The sequence below is a fragment of the Mobula birostris genome, chromosome 11 (genome assembly GCF_030028105.1).
Source record: "Mobula birostris isolate sMobBir1 chromosome 11, sMobBir1.hap1, whole genome shotgun sequence".
Taxonomy (NCBI): Eukaryota; Metazoa; Chordata; class Chondrichthyes; order Myliobatiformes; family Myliobatidae; genus Mobula; species Mobula birostris.
The window spans coordinates 4527052-4554533 of record NC_092380.1 but is presented as its reverse complement, the minus strand read 5'-3'; the positions used below and the strand labels follow the sequence as shown (position 1 = coordinate 4554533).

Sequence of the window (27482 nt, the reverse complement as noted above, 5' to 3'; positions counted from 1 at the left end):
AGAATCTTATAATAGTAGTTAGCACAATGATTTACAATACAGGTGACAGGTGACCTGAGTTCAATTCCCACCGCTGCCTGTAAGGAGTTTGTACGTTCTCCCCATTAATTACCCCAAGTATGTGGGTGAGTGGTAGGACCAGGGGGTAGTTGAAACATGGAAGCAATAAAGGATCAGTTCGGGATGAGAATAAACGAGAGCTCGATGAGCCAAGGGCCTGTTCCCATGCTCTATGTTTGCAGGCTGCTGAGTGCATTATCAAGGAAGTACAGTACCAAATAATTCCAGCTCATTCGCATCCTGACACTCAGAATTCTGAAGTGGGAATTCTGGGCTATTTAGATCACCACTCAGAATCCAAGCGTAACATCCAATGGGCAGGATCGGAACAGGTATCTTGGTAAGCGACTCAGTGGTTAAATTAACAGATCAGAAACCCAGCTGTCTGGGCTCTGTAAGGAACTCGGTTCAAAACCAGCTAATAATCTAGAACTCACAAAATCATTGACAATACTAATGCCGATCATTGTAAAATTCGTTCCAGGTTGGGTGAGACTAGAACTGCAGGTCATAGGTTTAGGGTGCAAGGTCAGATATTTAAGGGGAACCTGAAGGGGGACTTTTTTCATTCGGAGGGTGGTGCGAGTGTGGAACGAGCTGGCAATGGAAGTGGTAGTTAGGAGTTTGGCCGCGTGGGTTTCCTCCCACAGTCCAAAGATGTTCTGGTTAGTAGGTTAATTGGCCATTGTAAATTGTCCAGTGATTAGGCTGGTGTTAAGTAGGTGGCCGCCAACAGGACCACACTCTTGTCATGGTTTGGAGGCTTGCTTGCATCAGTGACCTGGAGGGCTATGTTGGCTGGAGCCAGGGCTTGATGCTTTGGCTCTTGTTGGGGTCACCCATGCCAAACAGGTCAAAGGTTAGAGGCCGGACTAATAGTGGCCCACCGGTCCTTCAGGTTCAGGGGGTTCAGCCCAGGACCAACAACCCTGACTGGTAAAACAAAATTGTTACAGAAACAGCAATGAAGAATCCTTCTACATGTGACAGTATTCCTTATTCTCCACCTGGACAGTACTGAAAACCGAGAGGAAGCTACAGACTACAGAGGAAGCCCTGAACACCGCCACAGATGGAGGACCCTAAACACCAGAGGCGTAACGGGCAGTAAGCAAGCGTATAGCGGGGTAGTGGGGCTGCTCGGCTCTGTTCTGCACTCTACTCTATCTCTAAATAAGTCAATGTGGGCTCAGTTGTAAACTTCAAGAAAAGTTTGGATAAGTACATGGATGACAGAGGTAAGGAAGGCTATGGCCTGACTACAGGTAGATGGCACTAGGCAGAAGACCAGGTCAGCATGGACCCGATGGGCCAAAGAGCCTGCTTCTATCCCTAGATCTCCAGGACTCTATGAATTCATCACTCTGATGTCCTTCAGGAAAGGAAATCTGCTCACCTTAGCTGGTCTGACCTGTTATAAATTGGTACCTATCACATAATCAAGGACCCCTCCCACAATAGCCAACCTCTTTCTCCCTTCTCCTATTGGGCAGAAGATACAAAAACGTTTTTAAAAATCACATCACCAGGCTCAAGGACAGCCTCTGCTGTAAGACTTTTCAACAGACCTCTGTACGATGAACTCCTGACTCCACTATCTACTTCGTCAAGGTCCTTGCATCTTGTTGTCTACTCGCACTGCACATTCTCAGTGGCCTCTCTATGAGATACACCTGCTCGTTAATGCAAATATCTAATCAGCCAATCATGTGGCAGCAACTCAATGCATAAAAGCATGCAGGCATGGTCAAGAGGTTCAGTTGTTGTCCAGACCAAACATCAGAATGGGGGGAGAAATGTGATCTAAGTGACTTTGACCGTGGAATAATTGTTGGTGCCAGATGGGGTGGTTTGAGTATCTCAGAAATGGCTGATCTCCTGGGATTTTCACACACTGCCCGTCTCTAAAGTTTACAGAGAATGGTGAGAGAAATTAAAAAAAACATCCAGTGAGCAGCAGTTTTGTGGGTGAAAATGCCTTGTTAATGAGAGAGGTCAGAGGAGATGGGCAGACTGGTTCAAGCTGACAGGAAGGTGACAGTAACTCAGATAACCACACGTTACAACAGTGGTGTGTAGGAGAGCATCTCTGAATGCACAACATATCAAACCTTGAAGTGGATGGGCTACAGCAACAGAAGACCAGGAACATACACTCACTGGCCTCTTTATTAGGTACAGGAGGTACCTAATAAAGAGGCCACAAAGTATATATTCTGCACTCTGTCATTGCTCTTCCCTTTGCATTGCTTGAAGTTCTCATGTTTGAAATGATCCACCTGGATGGCTTGTAACATTACTCACTGTATCTCAGTACATGTAACAATAATAAACCAGTTACCAAATCCAGATCAGCCCCATGTAGCTGGTTTAATTGCCCCTGTGAGCCATTCAATTTCTGGGCAATAAAAGCTGACACAAGGCAGTTGACCTAAGTATTAACTCTGTTGCTCTCTCCACGGACACTGCCTGACCTGCTGAGTGTTTCCAGCATTTTCTTTCCTTGCCAATGATGCCAAGATCCGGAAAACAGATTTAATCAGGCAGTCAATTACAGGCAGTGCCCCTGCCTGACGCACACATTTGTTTACCAGAGAGGCACACTTCCACACCAATCGCATGCCCCGGTGCTCAAGTCTGTTGGAAAATCTTTGCAGTAACCCCTAGCTTAATGAGAGAATATTCTAATGGCAATTGTGGCCCCCCCAGCCTGCCCCACTTGTCTCCCAAATTAGGAATCAAAGATCACTCAATAAGTGGACTACTCTGAAGGTGTCCAAACCAGGTCTCCTTAATCCATCTTCCCTTTAGATCTAATCTTCCCTTTCTTTGGCATACTTAGTATCAACGTCTTCTGCAACAAATCTATGGCAGCTGGGATATTGGTTCAGATCCCATATCAGAGACATGAACATATAAAACTTTGGATGAAAGCAACACTCACAACACGCTGGAGGAACTCAGCAGGTCAGGCAGCGTCCGTGGAAATGATCAGTCAACGTTTCGGGCTGGAACCCTTCGTCAGGACTGAAGAGGGAAGGGGCAGAGGCCCTATAAAGAAGGTGGGGGGAGGGTGGGAAGGAGAAGGCTGGTAGGTTCCAGGTGAAAAACCAGTAAGGGGAAAGATAAAGGGGTGGGGGAGGGGAGGCAGGGAGGTGATAGGCAGGAAAGGTGAAGAAGGAATAGGGGAAAACACAATGGGTAGTAGAAGGAGGTGGAACCATGAGAGAGGTGATAGGCAGCTGGGGGAGGGGGCAGAGTGAAATAGGGATAGGGGAAGGGAGGGGGAGGGAATTACCGGAAGTTGGAGAATTCTATGTTCATACCAAGGGGCTGGAGACTACCTAAACGGTATATGAGGTGTTGCTCCTCCAACCTGAGTTTAGCCTCATCATGGCAGTACAGGAGGTCATGTACGGACATATCCGAATGGGAATGTGAAGCAGAGTTGAAGTGGGTGGCAACCGGGAGATTCTGTTTGTTGTGGCGGATGGAGTGGAGGATTTTGTGTTTATAACTTTGGGAGGTTCTCCATGAAGCAGCTGCAGAAAGTTGTCAACTCAACCAGCTCCACCATGGCCACTGGCCACCCCAGCATCCAGGGCGCCTTCAAAAAGCGATGCCTCAAAAAGGCAGCATCCATCATTGAGGACCCCCATCACCCAGAACATGCCCTCTTCTCAATGCTACCATCACGGAGAAGGTACAGGAGCCTGAGGACACACACTCAATGTTTCAGGAACAGCTTCTTCCCCTCCGCAGTCAGATTACTGAATGGACAATGAACCCACGAACACTACCTCAGTGTTCTTCCCCCTCTCTTTTTCCCACTACTTATTTAATTTAAATTTCTTTTTTTAATACAAACTTCTCATTGGAATTAATTACAGTTTCTATTATGATGTATTGCAATGTACTGCTGCCACAAAACGACATATTTCACAACATACAGTGTGCCAGTGATATTAAACCTGATTCTGATTCTCTGTGCCTCTCCTATACCTCTATCAAGTCATGTCTCATCCTCCTTCACTCTGAAGGGAAAAGCCCCAGCAATATAAAATAATAACTATAATTTGCTATAATTATATGTAAATAAAAGAAAATTAAATTAAGTAAGTATGTAGAACACAGAACATGGAAACCTACAGCACATTACAGGCCCTTCGGCCCACAATGTTGTGCCGAACATGTAATCTACTCTAGAAACTGCCTAGAATTTCCGTATCGCATCGCCCTCTATTTTTCTAAGCTCCATCTACCTATCTAAGAGCGTAAGTAATGCAGCAAGAGAGGGAAAAAGGAATATTGAGCTAGTGTTCATAGTTTCATTGTTCCTCATAAGACATGCTCTCTAATCCAGGCAGCATCCTGGTAAATCTCCTCTGCACCCTTTCTAAAGCTTCCACATCCTTTCTATAATGAGTTCACCATAACTGAACACAATACTAGGTATTCTTACCTCTCTTTTTGCACTACTTATTGAATTTAATTTTTATATTTAATTATTATGATTTATGATTGTTTTATTATTATGTATTGCAACGAACTGCAAGTGCAAAACAACATATTTCACGATGTATGCCGATGATATTAAACCTGATTCTTATTCTGCGTATTACCGAGAGAGTGCTGCACTGTTGGTAGCGCCGTCTTTTTGCAGAGAGACTAAGTCAAGAACCTGTCACTTCTCTGAAGTGAACGCAGGAAGATGTGCAGGTCAAAGAGAAGACCAGGAGTTATCCCTATGTCCTGAGTCAAAGCCTATCAGCCAAGGAAACAGGCTGTCTGTGCATTACTAGGTGGATCTTGGTTAATGCACAGTGTGATCCCAAGCTTGTGGGATCGCACCGTGCGTTAACTGGCGACCACGTTTTAACGAGTACTGCATTGGCTGTAGGGTCTTTAGGATGTCTAGAAAGGGATGGGTAAGGTGCTATAGAAAGTCAGCCCTTTCTCCCTCACCATGAACAGAGCCCGCATCACTTGGCCTTGCGACACCTGAGGAAGTCAGGAATAACCGCCAGTCAAGACAGAGCAGCAGGCGACTATGGCGATTGATGGTTGCAGGTGGGGTTGAGAGGCAGAGGAGAAATACAACAGACAGACATGGTGTCAAGTGGGGGGGGTGGGGGGTTTGGCTTATTTGCCAGTCAAAGATCACTTCCACCATGTCGGTCATTGATTGGCCCATTTAAAGGATGTGCCCGGTCTTTCCCGTTGGATGTTTTGCACGCCTCAGCACTGATTTCTAGTTCCGGGTGCCTCGGGGGTATAAGAATAGCACGTGAGGGAGGCTCGGTCTCTTTTCCTTCCATCCCCAGGCCCCGCCTCTGGCCGAAGTCATCACCAGCACTGAAGGACCATTGGGAAAGAGCGCTGCAGACATAGATGGACCCCCGCAATTGTTTAGTTAAGTATTCATTTGTAGCATGTTTAGTTCTTTGATCTTATAATTTGGGGAGATTTAATGGATTACCCATTCAATTAAAGGGTAACTGAATGTCCACTATTGTGGCTTTGGGTAGTTTAGGCAAACTCTTGCCTAGTGTTACACTGTTCGTTTTTAAATAAATAGTTAACGTGCTCATTTTAAACCTGTGTCCTCTCTTTCACTGCAACACACACAAAATGCTGGAGGTACTCAGCAGGCCAGGCAGCACCTACGGAGAAGAGTAAACTGTCGATGTTTCGGGCCGAGACCCTTCCTCAGGACTGGAAAGGAAGGGAAGAGGTCAGAGTGAGAAGCTGGGGGGAGGGGAGGAAGAAGTGCAAGGTGGTAGGTGATAGGTGGAACCGGGAGAGGGGGAGAGTTGAATCAAAGAGCTGGGAGTTGATTGGTGACAGAGATAAAGAGCTGGAGAAGGGGGAATCTGATAGGAGAGGACAGAAGACCGTGGAAGAAAGGGAACAGGGAGGAGCACGGTCTTCTATCCTCCTCTATCAGATTCCTCCTCCTCCAGCCCTTTATCTCTTTCACCAATCAACTTCCCAGCTCTTTACCTGACCACCTCCCCCTCTCCCAGTTTCGCATATCACCTGCCACCTTGTGCTTCATCCCCCACCTTTCCCCCACTTTTTTACTCTGACCCCTCCCCTTCCTTTCCTTTCCTGAAGAAGGGTCTCATCCCGAAACGTCGACCGTTTATTCATTTCCCTGGACGCTGCCTGGCCTGCTGTGTTCCTCAGCTTTTGGCGCGCGTGGCTCTTCTACTTCACTCATTGGTTCCTCGAGCCTGCCTGCACATTACACACGGGTTGGTCGGGACGCCCAGGCGTGATTGGGAAGTACAGGGACAGGGAGGGTGTTGGCCTTCTAAATCTGGAACATGACAAGGCTCACAATGATAAACCTAACTTCTGCTCAGCGAGTGACTAACAATTGACATTATCAAATCACGTTCATAAATCCTACCACCTCTGCTCAGCGAGTGTCTAACAATTGACATTATCAAATCACATTGATAAATCCTCAGCGAGTGACTAATTTCATTGATTCCGCGAGGTGAAGGTTTCTCTCCGATTGTATCTGTCCGCTGCTTCACTATATCTGCTTTTCAACCTCATTACCCTTATCGTGCCCCGCACCCTTCTAACCCAGGACAGGAAAGCAATGGTGCACACATTGAAGACAGGAGGATGTCAAAGATTATGTGATGGTTGAGTGGATGAAAGCCTTCATTCCAGCTCACGTGCTGAATGCCTCCTCGTCTCTGGTTGTTAACCTCCAGAAGGGTCCTTGGCGATGACCTCAGAGTGAAGGTGCCATATATCTCGATACATTACTCAAGTCTCCTGGATACCCGCTGATAGTCTAAAAACGTCCTTTTGATTTTATTTATAGATCGGTATAATGTTTCAAATCCTTCCCCCATGTAGTTACAAAAAAAATAATTCAGTTGTAATTCTACCTCTCGTATAAGGTCCCAAGAGAGTTCAACAGATTTATATATGTTATATCCTTTTTATGCTAATCTTATTTTGAGAAACGATGTATTAATTTCAGCTCCCCATCGCTGCCAATCGCGACTTTAGCAGATATTGAATGATGAATTTGAGTGGTGCGATGGCTGTGGGCCAGAGAGTGGGTCCAACACTGGGGCTTCCGAAGCAGATCTGTCTGGTGAGCCACAGGGAGTCCTGACCTTTTGAGTTTGGATCAGGGGAGTGGGGATGGTGGAATGGAAGATGGTGGGCTTTTCCGGGTTGCTTACACGTATTCCCCGGTGGTAGAGAAGGAGGCCGTTCAGCCCGTCAATTCCATGCCAGCACTCAGAGAAATCCTATCAATCCCATTCCCTCACTTATTTCCCAGTAATCTATTCGTTCTCAAGTGTCAATGCGCTCCCCCAGTTTTCCTGCCAGTGACCTACACCCCAGGGGCAATTTACAGCCGCCAATCACCCTGGCAACCCACACGATTTTGGGATGTGGCCTTCATAAATCAGGGCACTGAGCACAGGAGTTGTGTAAGATGCCGCTGGCGAGGCCGAATTTTGGAGTATTGTGTGCAGTTCTGTTTACTGATCTACAGGAAAGATCTCAATAAGCATGAAAGAGTGCAGAGAAAATCTAATGGGCAAGATGGTGGTGCGGTGGTTATCACAGTGCCAGCGACTGGGGATCAACTCCCGCTGCTGTCTGAGAGGAGTTTGTACGTTCTCCACGCGGGCTTCCTCCGGATGCTCCCGTTTCCTCCCACATTCCAAAGACGTACGGGTCAGGATGTTCATTGGTCACATGGGTGGCACTGAGCAGAGCGGACTCAGTAGGCCGGAGGGGCCTGTTACCACACTGTGTCCCTAAATAACCAAATTTACAAGCTCATTGCCAGTACCTGAGTTATAAGAAAAGTTCGAATAGGCTAAGACCTTGTTCCCCAAAGCGTAGGAGAATGTGGGGAGATTTGATAGAGGTATACAAAATTATGAGGTGTATTGGCAGGGTGAATACTTGCAGGTTCTTTCCCCTCAGGTTGGGCGAGACTAGAACGAAGGGTCATAGATTAAGGGAGGAAGGTGAAATATTTTAGGGGAATATGAGGAGGAATGTCTTCACTCAGAGGGTGATGTGAGTGTGGAATGAGCTGCCAGCAGAAATGTTTTAGTTGTAATATTTAATAAAAGTTTGGATAGGTACATGGTCTGGGTGCAGGTCAGTGGGACTACGTAAACTAGGCTGGCATGGACTTGATGGGCCAAAGGCCCTGTTTCAGTACTGATGTACCATATGACTCGGTGGTCTAACCCAGAGGAAACCCACGCTGTCACTGGAAAAATGTGCAAACTCCACACACAGACCGCGGCAGAGATCGGAATCGAACCCAGGTCTCTAGAGCTGGGAGACAGTTGCACTACCTGCAGCACCGCCAGCCGCTGGCTGTCCCGCTGGATGGGGCCCTGTTGAGAGACCTTTCACGGGGAAATGGAGCTCCTTGGCAAAGTGGGGTTTCAGCCAAGGTTCTTTCTCATGGAGAGTTTCTTCAGTGGGAATTCCACCCTGCCACGTTATCCTTATCCCAGACTTTTTTTCCCCATCTGACTTCTAGCTACAATCACTCTCTGCCCATAAATATGAGGGTCTGGAGTTCAGCAGGAGGGAACGATCGCCCCATAGCGCAGAGGGGAATGGGAGAGCGGGCCAGAAGTTTGGTGAGCGTCCCCAGCGCAGGTCCAGGGAGAGTCCGGCACGAGATGAGTGGCCTCACCCTTACTCCGGAGTTCCTGCTGGACATCAAAAGGGAAGGAGGGGTTCACCATGATCCAATGAGGCCCGTGGCTATGGAGTAGGAGGCGAGGGCGGCACGGTAACATAGCAGTCAGCACAACGCTTTACAGTACAGGCGTGTAAAGAGTTCAATTCCCGCCTCTGCCTGTAAGGAGTTTGTACGTTCTCCCCGTGACCACGTGGGTTTCTTCCAGGTGTTCCGGTTTCCTCCCACAGTCCAAAGACGTACCGGTTGGTAGGTTAGTTGGTCATTGTAAATTGTCCCATGGTTAGGCTAGGGTTAAATCAAAGGATCACCAGGCGGAGCAGCTCGAAAGGCCGGAAGAGCCTATTCTGCACTCTTCTCAATAAATAACTAAATGCATAAATGATGGGAATTTTGGGTGGGAAAAGGAGACCTGTGTCTGGAGATCCAGGGTAGGAAACAGGATCGGCTAATTGCCCATGGGGTCCAGAATTTAAGTTTATAGGTATGATTGTGTGTGCAAGCACATATAAGTCTGCAGATGCATTGACCAGAAGGGGGGTTGGTGTGTGTGTGTGTGTGTGTATATATTTATAACACTGTATGTATATGAAAGTATCTGCAAAAGTGTGACACAGATACATGAAATCTTGTGAGCGTGGGTGGGCCTCATTTGCCTTTCCATATATGACCGTGTAAGTATGCAGATGGATGCAAGCGTGTACGTATTGTGTAGTGCTCTGGAAAGGTAACCCCAGGTTCATTTGTTACACGGATGTGCGAAGGATTTTAGCATCGCTCTTATCATTGGTCTAAGCAGTCAGCCAATTGTTTGGTTAACGTGTTGTCTCTGGCACTGAGTCTAGGGCAAGGACACTTAGCAAAAAAATATTTAAAGATATGGTCATCACTGGCAAGCTCTGCATCAACTCCCTGAAGGCAGAGTGCCTTCGAGAAATGCTGGAGCAGACTTGATGGGCCAAATGGCATGAGAGAGAGGGAGGGAGGAACGTGAGTGTGTGTCTGTGTGTGGGTGTGAGTGTGTGAGAGAGCGAGGAAGAGGGAGGGAGGGAATGTGAGTGTGGGAGAGAGGGAGAGAGGTAGAGACATAGAGAGGGGGGAGATAGAGAGGGGAGAGAGATAGAAGGAAGAGGTAGACAGAGAGAGAGAGCGGTGGTGAAAGAAAAATAGCCCAGATGATGGTGAATGTTTAAGGGCAGGTGAACACACAGACATGTGAATGTGCTGAGGAGGGAGAAGCAGGATAAATACCCTCGGCCAACTCAATAACCTCAAAGCACATTCAGGATGAGTGTGTGTGTGTGTGTGTGTGTGTGTGTGTGTGTGTGTGTGTGTGTGTGTGTTTGTTTGTGTGTGTGATTGACATGCCAATTCAAAAGCAATCAAATTTCAATTCCTGTGCGAGTCTGTGTACACAGGATCGTGTAAATGCAGGCATGAAAGAAACTACGTGTGTAAAAATGTTTTTTATGCATATATATATGTCATAAGTCAACACTGGGCTCAGGATAAATGTTCCCAGAGTTAGCAGCTAGCTGGTGTCTGCTGGCTCAGTTCAGACCTAGTTTCTGAGTGACTCCAGCCAGACCAGCTCAATCTGCCCCCATGGGGAAGTGTGGGAAGGGGAGCAGGATTCCTCCATTTTCAGGGTAGGCCGAGCCAAGCCCAGTTCACTTCCTGTGGGAATGACGAAGTGCGACAATCGAGTGGGTGATGAGGTTTCCTCTAAGCTTGGGCCTTAGCCTTTATCTGCCCTCATCATTTATCCTCGTGAGGTGGGCTCATTCCCAGTTCCCATCCAGGTGACCAGTGCATCAGCTTAAGAGGGCGATTAACAATTTTCAGGGTGGGAATCTGAAGAAGGAGGCCAGGTTAAAAGGGACAAGTGTTGGCTCGTAGACACCAATCTGCCGTATTCAATTTACTGGGACCGGATATTAAATTCCAGACATTTTCTTATGAAAACCAATTCAGCCTGAGATAGATTTTGTTCCACATTATTACTCTGGAAACTGTAACCACTTAGAAACATTATCCCATGGAGAATTGCTGAGTGTTAAATCTTAGTAAGGAAATTCCTCCCCCCACCATGCAGATCATCTCAAGGACCCAGTGGAGGTCAACCAAAGAACGCCATCGCATTCCACCCATCCACTCCCCTCCCGCCAATCTGTACTCAGACTATGGACCTGCTTGCATCCCGCTTCTGTTTGGGCTGGAGGGACGTCATGTGGTACCTTTGCGGATACTTCCGTCAGACGAGTGTTCAAAGTCTCCGGTGGTCAACAGGAAGCAGGCTCTGTCCCGGGCGTACCTCTCCCTTCCTCCAGGCGTGACCGGCTGGTTCTCCTCTGGCGACAGGGCCTGGTCAATGGTAGGACAATCCTCATTGGCCAAAGCAGCATTGGCGGCGTCCCCGTTCTGCTTGGGATCTTACACACACACACGCACAGACACACACACATGCACACACACACACACACACACACACACACACACACGCACACACATACACACACACACAGACAGAAAGAGAAAGAACACACATAGGCGGGTTATTGGTTAGACTCGCCAAACAGGCCCTCAGAAACAGACTGCAGATAACCCCAAGGACCTCAATGTCCTCCATCCCAGATCCTTAAAGGTGAAAGGGTAACAAAGCAAGACAATTCCTAATGCTTATAAATGGCTCATGGATACCAACTGAAGGATTTAATTTATTGACGCCAGGCATTAAATTCTAGAGGAATGCTACCGACTGGTGTTTTCCAGGCTGAAGGAGTTTGTGCTGAGGGTGAAGCCACCACAAAGGCTTGGTGGGAAGGACCATAGTATAGGGTCCTTCTGCTACTGGAGTTTAGAAGAACAAGGGGAGATATACCATAAGACATAGGAGCAGAATTGGGCCATTTAGCCCATCGAGTCTGCTCTGATATTCAATCATGGCTGATCCTTTTTCCCCTCATCAATGAAACCTTATCGAATATTGAACGGCCTGGATAAAGTGGACGCGGAGAGGATGTTTCTTAAAGAGAGGGAATCTAAGACCAGAGGGCACTGCCTCTGAATAGAATAGAAAGGCCTCCCTTTAGAACACAGGCGATGAGGAATTTCTTTAGCTAGAGGATCGTGAATCTGTGTAATTCACTGTCATACAGAGCTGTGGAGGCCAAGTCGTTGGGTGTATTTAAAGCAAAGGTTGATAGGTTCTTGACTAGTCAGGCCATCAAAGGTTATGGTAGAAGACAGGAGAATGGAGTTGGGAGGGATGATAAATCATGGGAAGGCGGAGCAGACTCAATGGGCCAAATGGCCTGAATTCTGCTCCAACACGTCGTGGTCTTATGGATCAGAGGCAAATTTCCTTTTATGAGAATGATGAGATTAATGCGGAAGGTGCAAAAAGGAGCTGTTGAAGTTTTCATCAGAAATGTAGAGTGGAGATATGAATCATAAGAGGAGCACAGATTAGAACTGGAAACTCCTACTTGCAGCTCCGTTCGACAGAAGAGGGTGGGACAGTGGGGCGGCTGGTAAGAGTCACTGCCTGTCAGCTCCAGTGAACCAGGTTCAATTCTGACCGTGGGCGCTGTCTCTTGTGGAGTCTGCACGCTTCCCCTTGTTATTGTATGGGTTTCCTCTGGGTGCTCTGGTTTCTGCCTGAACTTGCCACTGTGATTTCCCCAGGTGTGTAGGTGAGAGTTAGAATCTGGGAGCAGTTGTCAGCATGTGGGGAGAAGAATAGAGATAGTATCAATGGGGGCTTGGTGGTGGATGATGGGCTGAAAGGCCTGCTTTCATGCTGGATGACCCCATAACTCTATGGCCTTACACTATACATGGGTGACACAGCAGCGTACAACACCAGCAATCACTGACCCAGGCTCAATTCCCGCCACTGCCTGTAAGGAGTTTGTATTTTCTCCCCGTGACCGCGTGGGGTTGCTCCGGGTGCTCCGATTTCCTCCCACAGTCCAAAGGCGTACGGTCAGGGTTAGTAAGTTGTGGGCACGCCACGCTGGCGCCGGAAGCTTGGTGACCCTTGCAGGCTGCCCCCAGCACATTTGATTTGATGCTAACGATACATTTCACTGTCTGTTTTGATGTACGTGTGACAAATAAAGTTAAAAGTATTTACTGAAGTGTGCAAGCCAAATTACGGACGGCGCAGTAGTGTAATGGTTAGCGTAGCACCGCGATGCAGGTTCAATTCCGGCCGCTGTCTGTAAGGAGTTTGTACGTTCTTCCCGTGACCATGTGTAATTCCTCCAGTTTACTCCTACATTCCTGAGGAGTACGGGTTAGTAGGTTAATTCGTCACATGGGTGAAATACGGTGGTGCAGGCCCACTGGGAACTGTGCTGTGTATGTGGCTGACCACAGCCAAAGCCTTCAGTACAACCATCGACTACTCAACAATTACTTTCAGGTGAATCGGACAGCTCATAATCTTGATCAACACACATCAAATTTGCTGGTGAACACAGCAGGCCAGGCAGCATCTCTAGGAAGAGGTACAGTCGACGTCCTGACGAAGGGTCTCGGCCCGAAACGTCGACTGTACCTCTTCCTGGAGATGCTGCCTGGCCTGCTGCGTTCACCAGCAAATTTGATGCGTGTTGCTTGAATTTCCAGCATCTGCAGAATTCCTCGTGTTTACATTTCATAATCTTGATGTTGTGTTTGAATTTCCTTTTCAGGTGCTCTGCAACGGTGAAGTCACCTATTGCCATATCTATAAAAATTACTCCGTCTCCCCTGTTGTTGCAAACTTCATCCATGCCTTTCGAACCTTTAGTCTTTACAGATATACTGTGGAGAGCATTCTAACTGGCTGCCTCACTAGTATCGGGGGTGGGGGTGTTAGTGGCGCTGCGCAGGATCAAAAGAAGCTACAGGAAGTTGTAAAATTAGTCAGCTCCCTACTGTTGAGGACACCTTCAAGGAGCAATGCGCAAAAAGGCGGCATCCATTATTAATGACCCCCATCAGCCAGGACATGGACATCTTTTCATTACCAACATCAGGGAGGAGGTACAGGAGCCTGAAGGCACACACTCAACGATTCAAGAACAGCTTCTTCCCCTCTGCCATCCGATTCCTGATTGGACATTGAACCCATGAACACTACCTCCCTACTTTTTTATTTCTGTTTTGTACTACTTATTTAATTTAACTATTTTATATATATACTTACGGTAATTCACAGTTTTTTTTTCTATATTATCGTGCACTGCATAGCACTGCTACCGAAAAGTTAACAAATTTCATGACATATGCTGGTGATATTAAACCTGATTCTGACTCTGATATGTCTCTACCAAAGGAGGTGTGAGGTGCTCCTTCCCTCCACTAGCCTGCAGGTCACCCTTGGCAAGGTGCAGCACCTGCTTAGCCTCCCTCCCAACCCCAAGCAGGGTCACGTGAAGCCATGGGAACAGGTGGTGGATGATCGTATGAGCAGCTGGTGCACCACTAACACCAGGCAGACAACCTCTGAAGAGTATTGATAATGGCTGGGGTCACCCATCTTGCAAAGGCACTGCCCAGGAGAAGGCAATGGCAAAGCACTTTGGTAGAAAAATTTGCCAAGAACAATCATGGTCATGGAGAGACCATGATCGCCCATGTCATACAACAAGGCACATAGTGAATGAACATCAAAACATACAGAGAAATGTGTTGCTTTGCGTCAACAACCATCATAGTCTGAGGACATACTGGGAGCAGCCTGTAAGTGGCACCACACTTCTTGCGCCAATATAGCATGCCCACAACTTACTTCGTACATCTTTGGAATGTGGGAGGGAAATGGACGGACAAACTCACTACAAACAGCAGTGGGAACTGAACCCAAATTGGTGCACTGGTGGTGTGAGAAGTGCGCTAACTGCCACGCTGCCAAGTTGCACAGTTAAGCTGCGGGAGGAACCCAGCGGGTCGAGCAGCATCCTTGGTGAGTGTCAGACCTGCTCCCACTGGCACTTCCCAGCCTGAACGTGCTGGCGCGTCCCAGTCTCCTCCCAGAGAATAGATTTCACCTGCCGCTCATGCCAGACTCATCACCTGCAGCCCATTTAAACCCAGTTCTCATCCACAGTCCTTGTTCACTCATTGAACTGGCTGGCCTTAACCAGTTGCTCCTAACCTTCACTCTCCCTGCCTAAAGTTTACCTTAAACACAAGAGATCCCGCGGACGCTGCAAAACCAGATTAACACACAACAAATGCTGGAGGAACTCAGCAGGTCACGCAGCGTCTTTGGAAATAAATAAACGGTTGACATTTCAGGCCAAGACCCTTCTTCAGGACTGCAGAGGAAGGGACAAGGTGCCAAAATAATCACAGAGGGGGAGCAGAGAGAGAGGGTCTCACTAAACTTCCGTTGAAGGAAGAATTGAACTTCTTCAGGGTAGCCATCTCTCAAAGAGGCTTCGCAGTGGAGCAGCAAATGTCTGTTCTGATTAGATTCTGTTAGCTCTTATTTTGTGGCTCCTTGTGGCTTGTTATTTTGCGGTCCATTATTAAAGTTATCATTTACCACTGAATTAGCTCCACAGCTCTGTTAATGGGTTAAGCCTCCTCTACATTTCCTGACAGGGGGTGGGGGTGGTGAGGGAAGGTCAACATTATGTTGCCTCTCAACCCATGGATTTCCTCTAGGAAGTCTTTTCCTCCTCCAGAATCCAGCATGTGCAGCCTCCTGTGTCTCCACCAAATCCTGTTGCCCCAGGTTCCTCTTCATACGTAGACCCAGTCAGCGATCACTCTTGCGGTCACAAACTTGTAACGGTTCCCCAATATAATCATTGCTTCAGTTTAAAAATTGAAAAAAATTAAAAATTTAAAAGTTTAGCAGTAAGCTATATCTTGGCATTCAATGCCATCATGTCTTCAAAACTAATCAATAAGCCTCAAGACTTAACCCTTGAATGCCTCCACATGCAATTGGATCCTTGATTTCCTCACTTGCAGACCCCAGACAGTTCGGATTGGCGACAACATCTCCTCTATGATTTCCAATGGTACAGGTGCATCACAAGGTGATCTTCTTGCTTTACACTTATGACTGTGTGGCTAAGCACAGCTCCAATGCCATATTTAGCTTTGTCGATAACACCACAGTCATAGACTGAATGAAAGGTGGTGATGAACCAGCATACAGGAGTGATATTGAAAATCTGAGTCAATGGTGAAACAACTACAACCTCTCACTCAGTGTCAGCAAGACCAAGGAGCTAACTATATATAGGCAAGGTTGCGTCACAGCCTGGTACGGAAACACCAAAGCCCTTGAATGGAAGATCCTACAAAAAGTAGTGGATACGGCCCAGTCGGTCACATGTAGAGCTCTCACAACCATTGAGCACGTCTACACGGAGCGCTGTCACAGGAAAGCAGCATCCATCATCCGGAACACCCATCCCTCAGGCCATGCTCTCTTCCTGTTGCGGAAATCAGGAAGAAGGAACAGGAGCCTCAGGACTCACACCACCAGGTTGTGAGGAGGATGCTAAGAGGATGCAGGGTGACTTGGATAGGTTAGGTGAGTGGGCAAATTCATGGCAGATGCAATTTAATGTGGATAAATGTGAGGTTATCCACTTTGGTGGCAAAAACAGGAAAACAGATTATTATCTGAATGGTGGCCGATTAGGAAAAGGGGAGGTGCAACGAGACCTGGGTGTCATTATACACCAGTCATTGAAAGTGGGCATGCAGGTACAGCAGGCGGTGAAAAAGGCGAATGGTATGCTGGCATTTATAGCAAGAGGATTCGAGTACAGAAGTAGGGAGGTACTACTGCAGTTGTACAAGGCCTTGGTGAGACCACACCTGGAGTATTGTGTGCAGTTTTGGTCCCCTAATCTGAGGAAAGACATCCTTGCCATAGAGGGAGTACAAAGAAGGTTCACCAGATTGATTCCTGGGATGGCAGGACTTTCATATGATGAAAGACTGGATGAACTAGGCTTATACTCGTTGGAATTTAGAAGGTTGAGGAGGGATCTGATTGAAACGTATAAAATCCTAAAGGGATTGGACAGGCTAGATGCAGGAAGATTGTTCCCGATGTTGGGGAAGTCCAGAACAAGGGGTCACAGTTTGAGGATAAAGTGGAAGCCTTTTAGGACCAAGATTAGGAAAAACTTCTTCACACAGAGAGTGGTGAATCTGTGGAATTCTCTGCCACAGGAAACAGTTGAGGCCAGTTCATTGGCTATATTTAAGAGGGAGTTAGATATGGCCCTTGTGGCTAAAGGGATAAGGGGGTATGGAGAGAAGGCTGGTGCAGGGTTCTGAGTTGGATGATCAGCCATGATCGTACTGAATGGCGGTGCAGGCTCGAAGGGCCGAATGGCCTACTCCTGCACCTATTTTCTATGTTTCTATGTTTCTATGCTCAGGATCAGTTATTACCCCTCAACCATCAGGCTCTTGAACCAGAGGGGATAACTTCACTCAACTTCACTTGCCCCATCACTGAACTGTTCCCACAACCTATGGACTCACTTTCATCTCATGTTCTTGATATTTGTTGCTTATTTATTTATTATCATTATTTCTTTTTGTATTTGCACAGTCTGTATTTTTTGCACTGTAGTTGAACACCCAAGTTGGTGCGGTCTTTCATTGATTCTATTATGGATTTATTGAGTATGACCACAAGAAAACGAATCTCAGGTTGTATATGCTGACATATATGAGAATAAAGTTTATTTTGAACTTTTGAACTTTGCAAAATACTCTTTCTTCTCTTTGAATCTTTGCATAATCTCCCTCCTTGCTATATATTTGCATCCCAATCCACTATAGAACAGAGAACACAGAACACAGAACACTACAGCACAGTACATACCCTTTGGCCAAGCTTCTAACCTAACCCTTCCCTCTATTTTTCTCTCATCCATGTCCCTAACTAAGAGTCTCTTAAATGTGCCTAATGTATCTCCCTCTACCACCACCCCTGGCAGTGCGTTCCACACAGCCCTACTCTCTGTATAAAAAACTACTTCTGACACCCCCCTATACTTCCCGCCAAACACCTTAGAGCTCTGCCATCTTATATGAGCCATTTCCACCCTGGGAGAGAGTCGCCAACTCTCCGCTCGAATTCTTATCATCTTGTACACCTCTATCAAGTCACCTCTCACTCCAAAGAGAAAAGCCCCAGCTCACTCAACCTATCCTCGTAATCTCTAATCCAGGTCGCCTCCTGGTAAATCTCTTCCGCATCCTCTCTAAAGCTTCCACTGATGCTTCCTCTAATGAGGCGACCAGAACTGAACACGATTTTCCAAGTGCGGCCTGACGTATCTTACAGAGCTGCAGCATTACCTTGCAGTTTTTGAACAATAAAGCCCTCCAAGATTTCTGCTCCCTCTCAAATTCCTCTTGATATCCTGAAATGTAATCACTCCACACTAGTGGCCCTAAGCTTGGCAAATGCCTCACTAACCCTCTGTAGCTGAGGCCTACAACATCGGCACTGGCCTTGGCACTGAACAGGCTTCATGGCTGTGGGCTCACTTTCGGCAGTTCTGCAGCCCACATTCTGTCTGTTATTTGTATCCTTATTTTATTGTTTGCATGATTGGTACTTTTTTTTGGGTGTCAACCACATTGGGTGTTTGATGGTCTTTGTTGTGTGAGGTTTTTCTCATTGATTCTATTGTGTTTCTTTATTTTGTGGCTGCCTGCAAGAAGATGAACCTCAAGGTTGTATATACTGTACATAGTTTGATAATAAATGTACTTTGACACTTTGAACTTTAAACGCCTCCAACTATCCACCTCTCCTTCATAACTGACCCCTTAAAATTTCGTGGCCCCGGTCTTTACTGCTTCATGTGGCGGTGTCAGAATTTGCTGAGTAATCACTTTCAGAGGCCACATGGTCTATCTTACGGTAAAGGTGCTTTATAAGTCCAAGGTGTAACTACAACAGAGCATCACGCAAAGTGCAGCAGGGACTCAGCAGGTCAGGCAGCATTTATGGAGGGAAATGAACAGTCAACATTTCAGGTCGAGACCCTTCATCAGGACCGTGTCTAAGCTCCTTGCAGATCTCTGTAAAAACCGGTGCCGAGTCACCATAGAGTCCAGAACAATGCTTATAGGAAAGGAAAACTTTGCAGATGCTGAAAATCGTAAACAAAATACTGGGAACATTTCAATGGTTTAAAGGCACTGGGAATCTTTCTTCAGCTAGCTTCTCCCCCCCCCCCCCCCCACCCCTGTGTCCAACTCTTCCCATCGCTTGACTTGTTTATGGGTAACTTCTACTTTTCCCACATCTGATGACACCATATTAACCTAAAAAGAAACTTTGTTTCTCCCTCTGCAGATGCTGCCTGACCTGCTGGGCAATTCCTGCGTTTTGTTTCTGATCTCCAACAGGGAGATGAGAAGGCAGCTGAACACTGTGTTATCATGAGAGAAGAGTCCAATTGACCTTGAGACAAAGCAGCAGCCTGGAACACTGCCCAAGGACACTTGCATAATTATGCATGACTATCCACCCCATAGGTTAAGGATGTGTTTGGGCATTGTTCCAATGCAAAGTCCTTAATAATACTTTGCTTCCCTAAGGAGCTCCTGTTGTGATGCCCTGGGGTTGATTTAATTGGTTTCTAAACAATACAAACATCCAGTCACAGAGTTATAGAATCATCAGGCACTACAGCACAGAAACAGGCTCTTCAGCCCATCTAGACAGTACTAGTTCCATTGACCTGCACTCAGACCATAACCCTCCATACCGCTCCCATCCATGTACTTATCCAAATTTCTATTAAATATCGAAATCAAACCCCCATACCTCACTTCTGTTGGCAGCTCGTCCCACACTCTCACCATCACCTGAGTGAAGAATTTCCCCCCCCATGTTCCCCTTAAATATTTCACCTTTCACCCTTAACCTATGACTTCTAGTTCTAGTCTCACCCTACCTCAGTGGAAAAAGCCTGCTTGCATTTACCCTATCTATATCGCTCATAATTTTATATGCCTCTATCAAACATCCCCTCATTCTCCTACATTTTGGGAAACAAAGTCCGAATCTATTCAACTTCCATATACGAGGGGTGATTGATAAGTTTGTGGCCTAAAGTAGAAGGAGTCAATTTTAGAAAACCTAGCACATTTATTTTTCAACATAGTCCCCTCCTACATGTACACACTTAGTCCAGCGTTCGTGGAGCATACGGATCCCTTCTTTGTAGAAGTGGTCCATAGCAGGGGTGATTGATAAGTTCGTGGCCTAAGGTAGAAGGAGATGAGTTTTACCGCTCTCATTACATGCACGTGCAGTTCAACTTTGAGTGAAAATGCAGAAAGTTTGAAGTTAATAACTCATCTCCTTCTGCCTTAGGCCACGAACTTGTCAATCACCCCTGCAGTGGACCACTTTTTGGAGGTCCAAGACGCCGACTGCTATAAAGGAGGGATCTATATGCTCCACAACCGCTGGACTAAGTGTGTAAATGTAGGAAAAGTAAATGTGCTCGGTTTTCTAAAATTGACTCCTTCTACCTTAGGCTACAAACTTATCAATCACCCCTTGTAACTCAGATCCTCAATTCCTAGCAACATCATTGTAAATTTCTCTGCACTCCTTCAATCCTATTGATGTCTTTCCTGTAGGTAGATGAATAGAACTGTAAACAGTACTTCAAATTAGGCCTCACCAAAGTCTTATATAATTGCAACATGACTTCCCAATTCCTGTACTTTGACTTAAGAAGGCCATTGTGCCAAAAGTTCTGTTTGTGACCCTATCTACCTAAGACTGGTGGTGTAGTGGCATCTGCACCGGACTTTGGAGTGAGTGGTCATGGGTTTGAATCCAGCCGGCCCCTTGTATGTCTTCCATCTGTGCTGGGTTGAGTGACAAACTAGCAACTCGGCCTCGTAAAACAGACAAAAACAATGAAAAGGCAAAGTTAAACAACAGGAATTCTGCAGATGCTGGAAATTCAAGCAACACACATCAAAGTTGCTGGTGAATGCAGCAGGCCAGGCAGCATCTTTAGGAAGAGGTACGGTCCACGTTTCAGGCCGAGACCCTTCGTCAGGACTAACTGAAGGAAGAGTGAGTAAGGGATTTGAAAGGTGGAAGGGGAGGGGGAGATCCAAAATGATAGGAGAAGATAGGAGGGGGAGGCATGGAGCCAAGAGCTGGACAGGTGATAGGCAAAAGGGGATACGAGAGGATCATGGGACAGGAGGTCTGGGAAGAAAGACAAGGGGGGTGGGGACCCAGAGGATGGGCAAGAGGTATATTCAGAGGGACAGAGGGAGAAAAAGAAGAGTGAGAGAAAGAATGTGTGCATAAAAATAAGTAACAGATGGGGTACGAGGGGGAGGTGGGGCCTAGTGGAAGTTAGAGAAGTCGATGTTCATGCCATCAGGTTGGAGGCCACCCAGACGGAATATAAGGTGTTGCTCCTCCAACTTGAGTGTGGCTTCATCTTTACAGTAGAGGAGGCTGTGGATAGACATGTCAGAATGGGAATGGGATGTGGAATTAAAATGTGTGGCCACTAGGAGATCCTGCTTTCTCTGGCGGACAGAGCGTAGATGTTCAGCAAAGCGGTCTCCCAGTCTGCATCGGGTCTCGCCAATATATAAAAGGCCACATCAGGAACACTGGACGCAGTATATCACCCCAGTCGACTCACAGGTGAAGTGTTGCCTCACCTGGAAGGACTGTTTGGGGCCCTGAATGGTGGTAAGGGAGGAAGTGTAAGGGCATGTGTAGCACTTGTTCCGCTTACACGGATAAGTGCCAGGAGGGAGATCAGTGGGGAGGGATGGGGGGACGAATGGACAAGGGAGTTGTGTAGGGAGCGATCCCTGCGGAATGCAGAGAGGGGGGGGAGGGAAAGATGTGCTTAGTGGTGGGATCCCGTTGGAGGTGGCGGAAGTTACGGAGAATAATATGTTGGACCTGGAGGCTGGCGGGGTGGTAGGTGAGGACCAGGGGAACCCTATTCCTAGTGGGGTGGCGGGAGGTTGGAGTGAGAGCAGATGTACGTGAAATGGGGGAGATGCATTTAAGAGCAGAGTTGATAGTGGAGGAAGGGAAGCCCCTTTCTTTAAGAAATGAAGACATCTCCCTCGTCCTAGAATGAAAAGCCTCATCCTGAGAGCAGATGCGGCGGAGACGGAGGAATTGCGAGAAGGGGATAGCGTTTTTGCAAGAGACAGGGTGAGAAGAGGAATAGTCCAGATAGCTGTGAGAGTCAGTAGGCTTATAGTAGACATCAGTGGATAAACTGTCTCCAGAGACAGGGACAGAAAGATCTAGAAAGGGGAGGGAGGTGTCAGAAATGGACCAGGTAAACTTGAGGGCAGGGTGAAAGTTGGAGGCAAAGTTAATAAAGTCAACGAGTTCTGCATGCGTGCAGGAAGCAGCGCCAATGCAGTCGTCGATGTAGCGAAGGGAAAGTGGGGGACAGATACCAGAATAGGCACGGAACATAGATTGTTCCACAAACCCAACAAAAAGGCAGGCATAGCTAGGACCCATACGGGTGCCCATAGCTACACCTTTAGTTTGGAGGAAGTGGGAGGAGCCAAAGGAGAAATTATTAAGAGTAAGGACTAATTCCGCTAGACGGAGCAGAGTGGTGGTAGAGGGGAACTGATTAGGTCTGGAATCCAAAAAGAAGCGTAGAGCTTTGAGACCTTCCTGATGGGGGATGGAAGTATATAAGGACTGGACATCCATGGTGAAAATAAAGCGGTGAGGGCCAGGGAACTTAAAATCATCGAAAAGTTTAAGAGTGTGAGAAGTGTCACGAACATAGGTCGGAAGGGATTGAACAAGGGGGGGATAAAACAGTGTCGAGGTATGCAGAAGTGAGTTCGGTGGGGCATGAGCAAGCTGAGACAATAGGTCGGCCAGGACAGGCAGGTTTGTGGAAAAGGCAAAGTTGCCAGTTGATACGCCAAACAAGGCGTGGGGAGGAACTTTACCTTTTTTTTTTACCTCCTTATAACACCACTGTCGATGAACTATGGATCAGTATTCCCAGATCTTTCTGTTCTACCCCACTCCTCAGCGCCCTGCCACTTACTAGGTAAGACCTGCCCTGGTTTGCCCTCCCAAAGCGCAACACCTCACACTTGTCTGCATTAAATCCCATCTGCCATTTTTCAGCCCATTTTCCAGCTAGTCCTTGAGATAAGACAGCCTTGATTCCTCTGATTTAGATTTAGTGAATCACTTTAATGATGCATTCAGCTAAAAGTGGGCTTTTTATAAAATAAAAGATGAAAATTAAATTTATTTGTCACAAATATATCAAACTTACTGCCCATTACACCACTGGTACTGGCAGCAGTGAAGGTCCTCCCCTTCTGTCTGTCCTTGTCCAAATTTGATCTTGTTCTTGGCAGTGTTCAGGACTTACTTCATCATGTCAGTACCTTCCTCTTGGTCCTCACTACTGTCAGTCATCCAAGTCCCAGGTGGAGACTCAGGAATACCATCGCACTCAGATGTAGAAGGATTCTTCAATGATATTTCCAAAACAATTTTGTTTTTTGACCAGTCAGGGTTTTTAGCTGACCTGAGACCGTGAACCTGGAGGACCGGTGGACCACTCTTAGTTTGACCTCTACCCTTTGACCTGTTTGGCTTGGGTGACCCTACCAAGACTCAAAGCACAAGGCCCTGACTCTAGCCAGCATAGCTCTCTGGATCATTGAGGTGCGCAAGCCTCCAGACCCTATGACAAGGTTCTCTTAGAGGATGTACATCAAAACATACTGTGAAATGCATTGTTTGCATCAAGGACCAAGATGGTCTGAGTGCAGGAGTAGCCCACAGTGTTGCCACACTTCTGGCACCAACATTGCATGCCCACGCCTTACAACCCTAACTGCACAGCTTTAGAATGTAGGGGGAAACCCACATGGTCACGGGGAGAACATCCAAACTCCTTTCAGGCAGAGGCAGGATTTGAACCTGGGTCACTGGTACCGTATAGCGTTACGCTAACCATTATGCTACCATGCAGGTCACCCCTGGAAAGCAGCTGTCCAAGTCTTTAAATGAGGCCTGATATCAAGCAGTCGGAACATCCACCAGCAAGTTAGTGGTGAGAAATTGCTGTTTGATACTTTTACCAACTCTGAGTAGACTGTAGGGAGGTGGTAGGTGGCCAGGTTTGACATAAAGCAACACACATCAAAGTTGTTGGTGAACGTAGCAGGCCAGGCAGCATTCACCAGCAACTTTGATGTGCGTTGCTTGAATTTCCAGCATCTGCAGAATTCCTCGTGTTTGAGGTTTGACATCATTGACTTTTACGACCGGAACAAAGCCAACGCCATTTTTCACTTTGAGGGGTAGGTGTCAGACGCTGTGAAAACAGGCAACTGTGCCCCACACCCCCACCCCCACCTAGCCCAGTACAAAGATAAGTTTGGAAGGTCATCTCAGGAACAGTGTCGGGGCTAAATAAAAATGAGCTCACCTGCTAAAGAGGTAAAGCACCATGCAATCCCACAACCGTGCAGTCCCACATTAAGCGATCAAACCTCTGCTCACCCTTTAGTGAATGGTCATATCCACTGTTATAAAATATGGAAAAAGACCCATGCAGTCCATACAACCATGAAGCACCCATTGACACAAACCCCTTCATTTATGACCCATACCTTCCCGTCATCTACTCGCTGGATCTACCACTCATCCAAGTACTGTGGGCAATTACTGAGCCAGCTAAGTCTCTCCAGTGACTCTATTCTCGTGACAACAGAAACCAGTGACAACTCTAAGTAAATGGAGGCAATGAACAAACATCAAGGATTTCCTAATAAGCAATGACTGTTTTAACCTTCACTGGCCCTTTGTAGGACTGATGAAGGGTCCTATTGAAGAGTCTTGGTCCAAAGTGTCAACTGTTTATTCCTCTCCGTAGATGCTGCCTGACATGCTGAGTTCCTCCAGCATTTTGAGTACGTTGCTGAAGGTTTCCGGCATCTTCAGAATCTCTCGTGCCTCATTATAAAGAGGTTGGGATTTAGGCAGTGCCTGAAGCAGTCTATGCTTCCATACAGTCAAGATTAAACAACAAGCGCTGATAATATTTTCACCATTATGTTGCACCACGTCCTTCTCCAACTGGGGAGAATCCAGCCAACCTGCCTGGTCATGATCTATACCGGGAGACACATTGACCTAACCGAGGGCTCCAGTGTGAGGTCTGTGCTAATCTTCGCCCTCTGAGTGTGGGTTACCAGTGGCTACAGCCATACGTTGAGAGGATCCAGGTGTGAGGAATTCTTTAGAAAATTTCTGGCACTCACCCATCAGTGGCCATTTTATTAGGTACACCTGTACACCAGCTTGTTATTGGAAATATCTAATCAGCCAATCATGTGGCAGCAACTCAATGCATAAAAGCATGCAGACATGGTCAAGAGGTTCAATTGTTGTTCAGACCAAACATCAGAATGGGGAAGAAATGTGATCTAAGTGACCTTGACAATGGAATGAGTATTGGTGCCGGATAGGGTGGTTTGATTATCTCAGAAACTGCTGATCTCCTGGTATTTTCACGCACAACAATCTCTAGAGTTTACAGAGAATGGTGTGAAAAACAAATAAAAGTCCAGTGAGTGGCAGGTCTGTGGGCGAAAATGCCTTGTTAATGAGGGAGGTCAGAGGAGAATGGCCAGAATGGTTCAATCTGACAGGAAAGCAACAGTAGCTCAAATAACCACACGTTACAACAGCGGTGTGCAGAAGAGCGTCTCTGAACGCACAACACATTGAACCTTGAAGTGGACGGGCTACAGCAGCAGGAGACCACAAACATACACTCAGTGGCCACTTTATTAGGTATAGGAGCTACCTAATAAAGTGGCCACTGTGTGTTTCTCTACAAAATTACCTTGTAGGACGCAACTCAATTCTTGACACTATAGTTGCCCCTTTGTGTGAGGAAGTGCCTTCACCTGTGAACACCTGTTTGCTAGATTGCTAGACCCATGCGAAAGATTGAATAGGTTATGACTTCATTCCTTTGGATGTAGAAGATTGAGGGGAGATTTGATAGAGGTATACAAAATTATGAGGGGTGTAGATAAGCAGGCTTTTACACTGCGGTTGGGCTGGGGGGTGGGGGAGCTACAGCCAGAAGTCATAGGTGAAAGGTGAAAGGTGAAAAGTTTAGGGGAACAATAAGGGGAAACTCCTTCACTTGGAGGATTCATGTGAGAGTGGAACGAGCTGCCAGCACGTGGTGCATGCCAGCTCAATTTCAACACCTAAGAGAAGTTTGCATAGGTACATGGATGGTAGGGGTGTGGAGGGCCATGGTCCCAGTGCAGTTCGAAGGAGTAGGCAGTTTAAATAGGTTGGCACAGACTAGATGGGCTGAAACATAGAAACATAGAAAATAGGTGCAGGAGTAGGCTATTCGGCCCTTTGAGTCTGCACCGCCATTTATTATGATCATGGCTGATCATCCAACTCAGAACCCCGCCCCAGCCTTCCCTCCATACCCCCTGACCCCCGTAACCACAAGGGCCATATCTAACTCCCTCTTAAATATAGCCAATGAACTGGCCTCAACTGTTTCCTGTGGCAGAGAATTCCACAGATTCACCACTCTCTGTGTGAAGAAGTTTTTCCTAATCTCGGTCCTAAAAGGCTTCCCCTTTATCCTCAAACTGTGACCCCTTGTTCTGGACTTCCCCAACATCGGGAACAATCTTCCTGCATCTAGCCTGTCCAATCCCTTTAGGATCTTATACGTTTCAATCAGATCCCCCCTCAATCTTCTAAATTCCAACGAGTACAAGCCCAGTTCATCCAGTCTTTCTTCATATGAAAGTCCTGCCATCCCAGGAATCAATCTGGTGAACCTTCTTTGTACTCCCTCTATGGCAAGGATGTCTTTCCTCAGATTAGGGGACCAAAACTGCACACAATACTCCAGGTGTGGTCTCACCAAGGCCTTGTACAACTGCAGTAGTACCTCCCTGCTCCTGTACTCGAATCCTCTTGCTATAAATGCCAGCATACCATTCGCCTTTTTCACCGCCTGCTGTACCTGCATGCCCACTTTCAATGACTGGTGTATAATGACACCCAGGTCTCGTTGCACCTCCCCTTTTCCTAATTGGTCACCATTCAGATAATAATCTGTTTTCCTATTTTTGCCACCAAAGTGGATAACTTCACATTTATTCACATTAAATTGCATCTGCCATGAATTTGCCCACTCACCCAACCTATCCAAGTCACTCTGCATCCTCTTAGCATCCTCCTCACAGCTAACACTGCCACCCAGCTTCGTGTCATCCGCAAACTTGGAGATGCTGCATTTAATTCCCTCATCCAAGTCATTAATATATATTGTAAACAACTGGGGTCCCAGCACTGAGCCTTGCGGTACCCCACTAGTCACCACCTGCCATTCTGAAAAGGTCCTGTTTATTCCCACTCTTTGCTTCCTGTCTGCTAACCAATTCTCCATCCACATCAATACCTTACCCCCAATACCGTGTGCTTTAAGTTTGCACACTAATCTCCTGTGTGGGACCTTGTCAAAAGCCTTTCGAAAATCCAAATATACCACATCCACTGGTTCTCCCCTATCCACTCTACTAGTTACATCCTCAAAAAATTCTATGAGATTCGTCAGACATGATTTTCCTTTCACAAATCCATGCTGACTTTGTCCGA

The 27482-nt window shown here is 46.8% G+C and overlaps 1 protein-coding gene across 1 annotated transcript in view; it reads right to left on the bottom strand.

Annotated features, from left to right (window-relative positions):
• LOC140204757 (voltage-gated potassium channel KCNC1-like) overlaps window positions 1–27482 on the bottom strand; it is a 165675-nt gene that overhangs the window by 29949 nt on the left and 108244 nt on the right. Inside the window, exon 3 of the mRNA XM_072271517.1 lies at window positions 11011–11205. Coding sequence (XP_072127618.1) covers window positions 11011–11205 — 195 coding nt within the window. The remainder of the gene's footprint in view (window positions 1–11010; window positions 11206–27482) is intronic.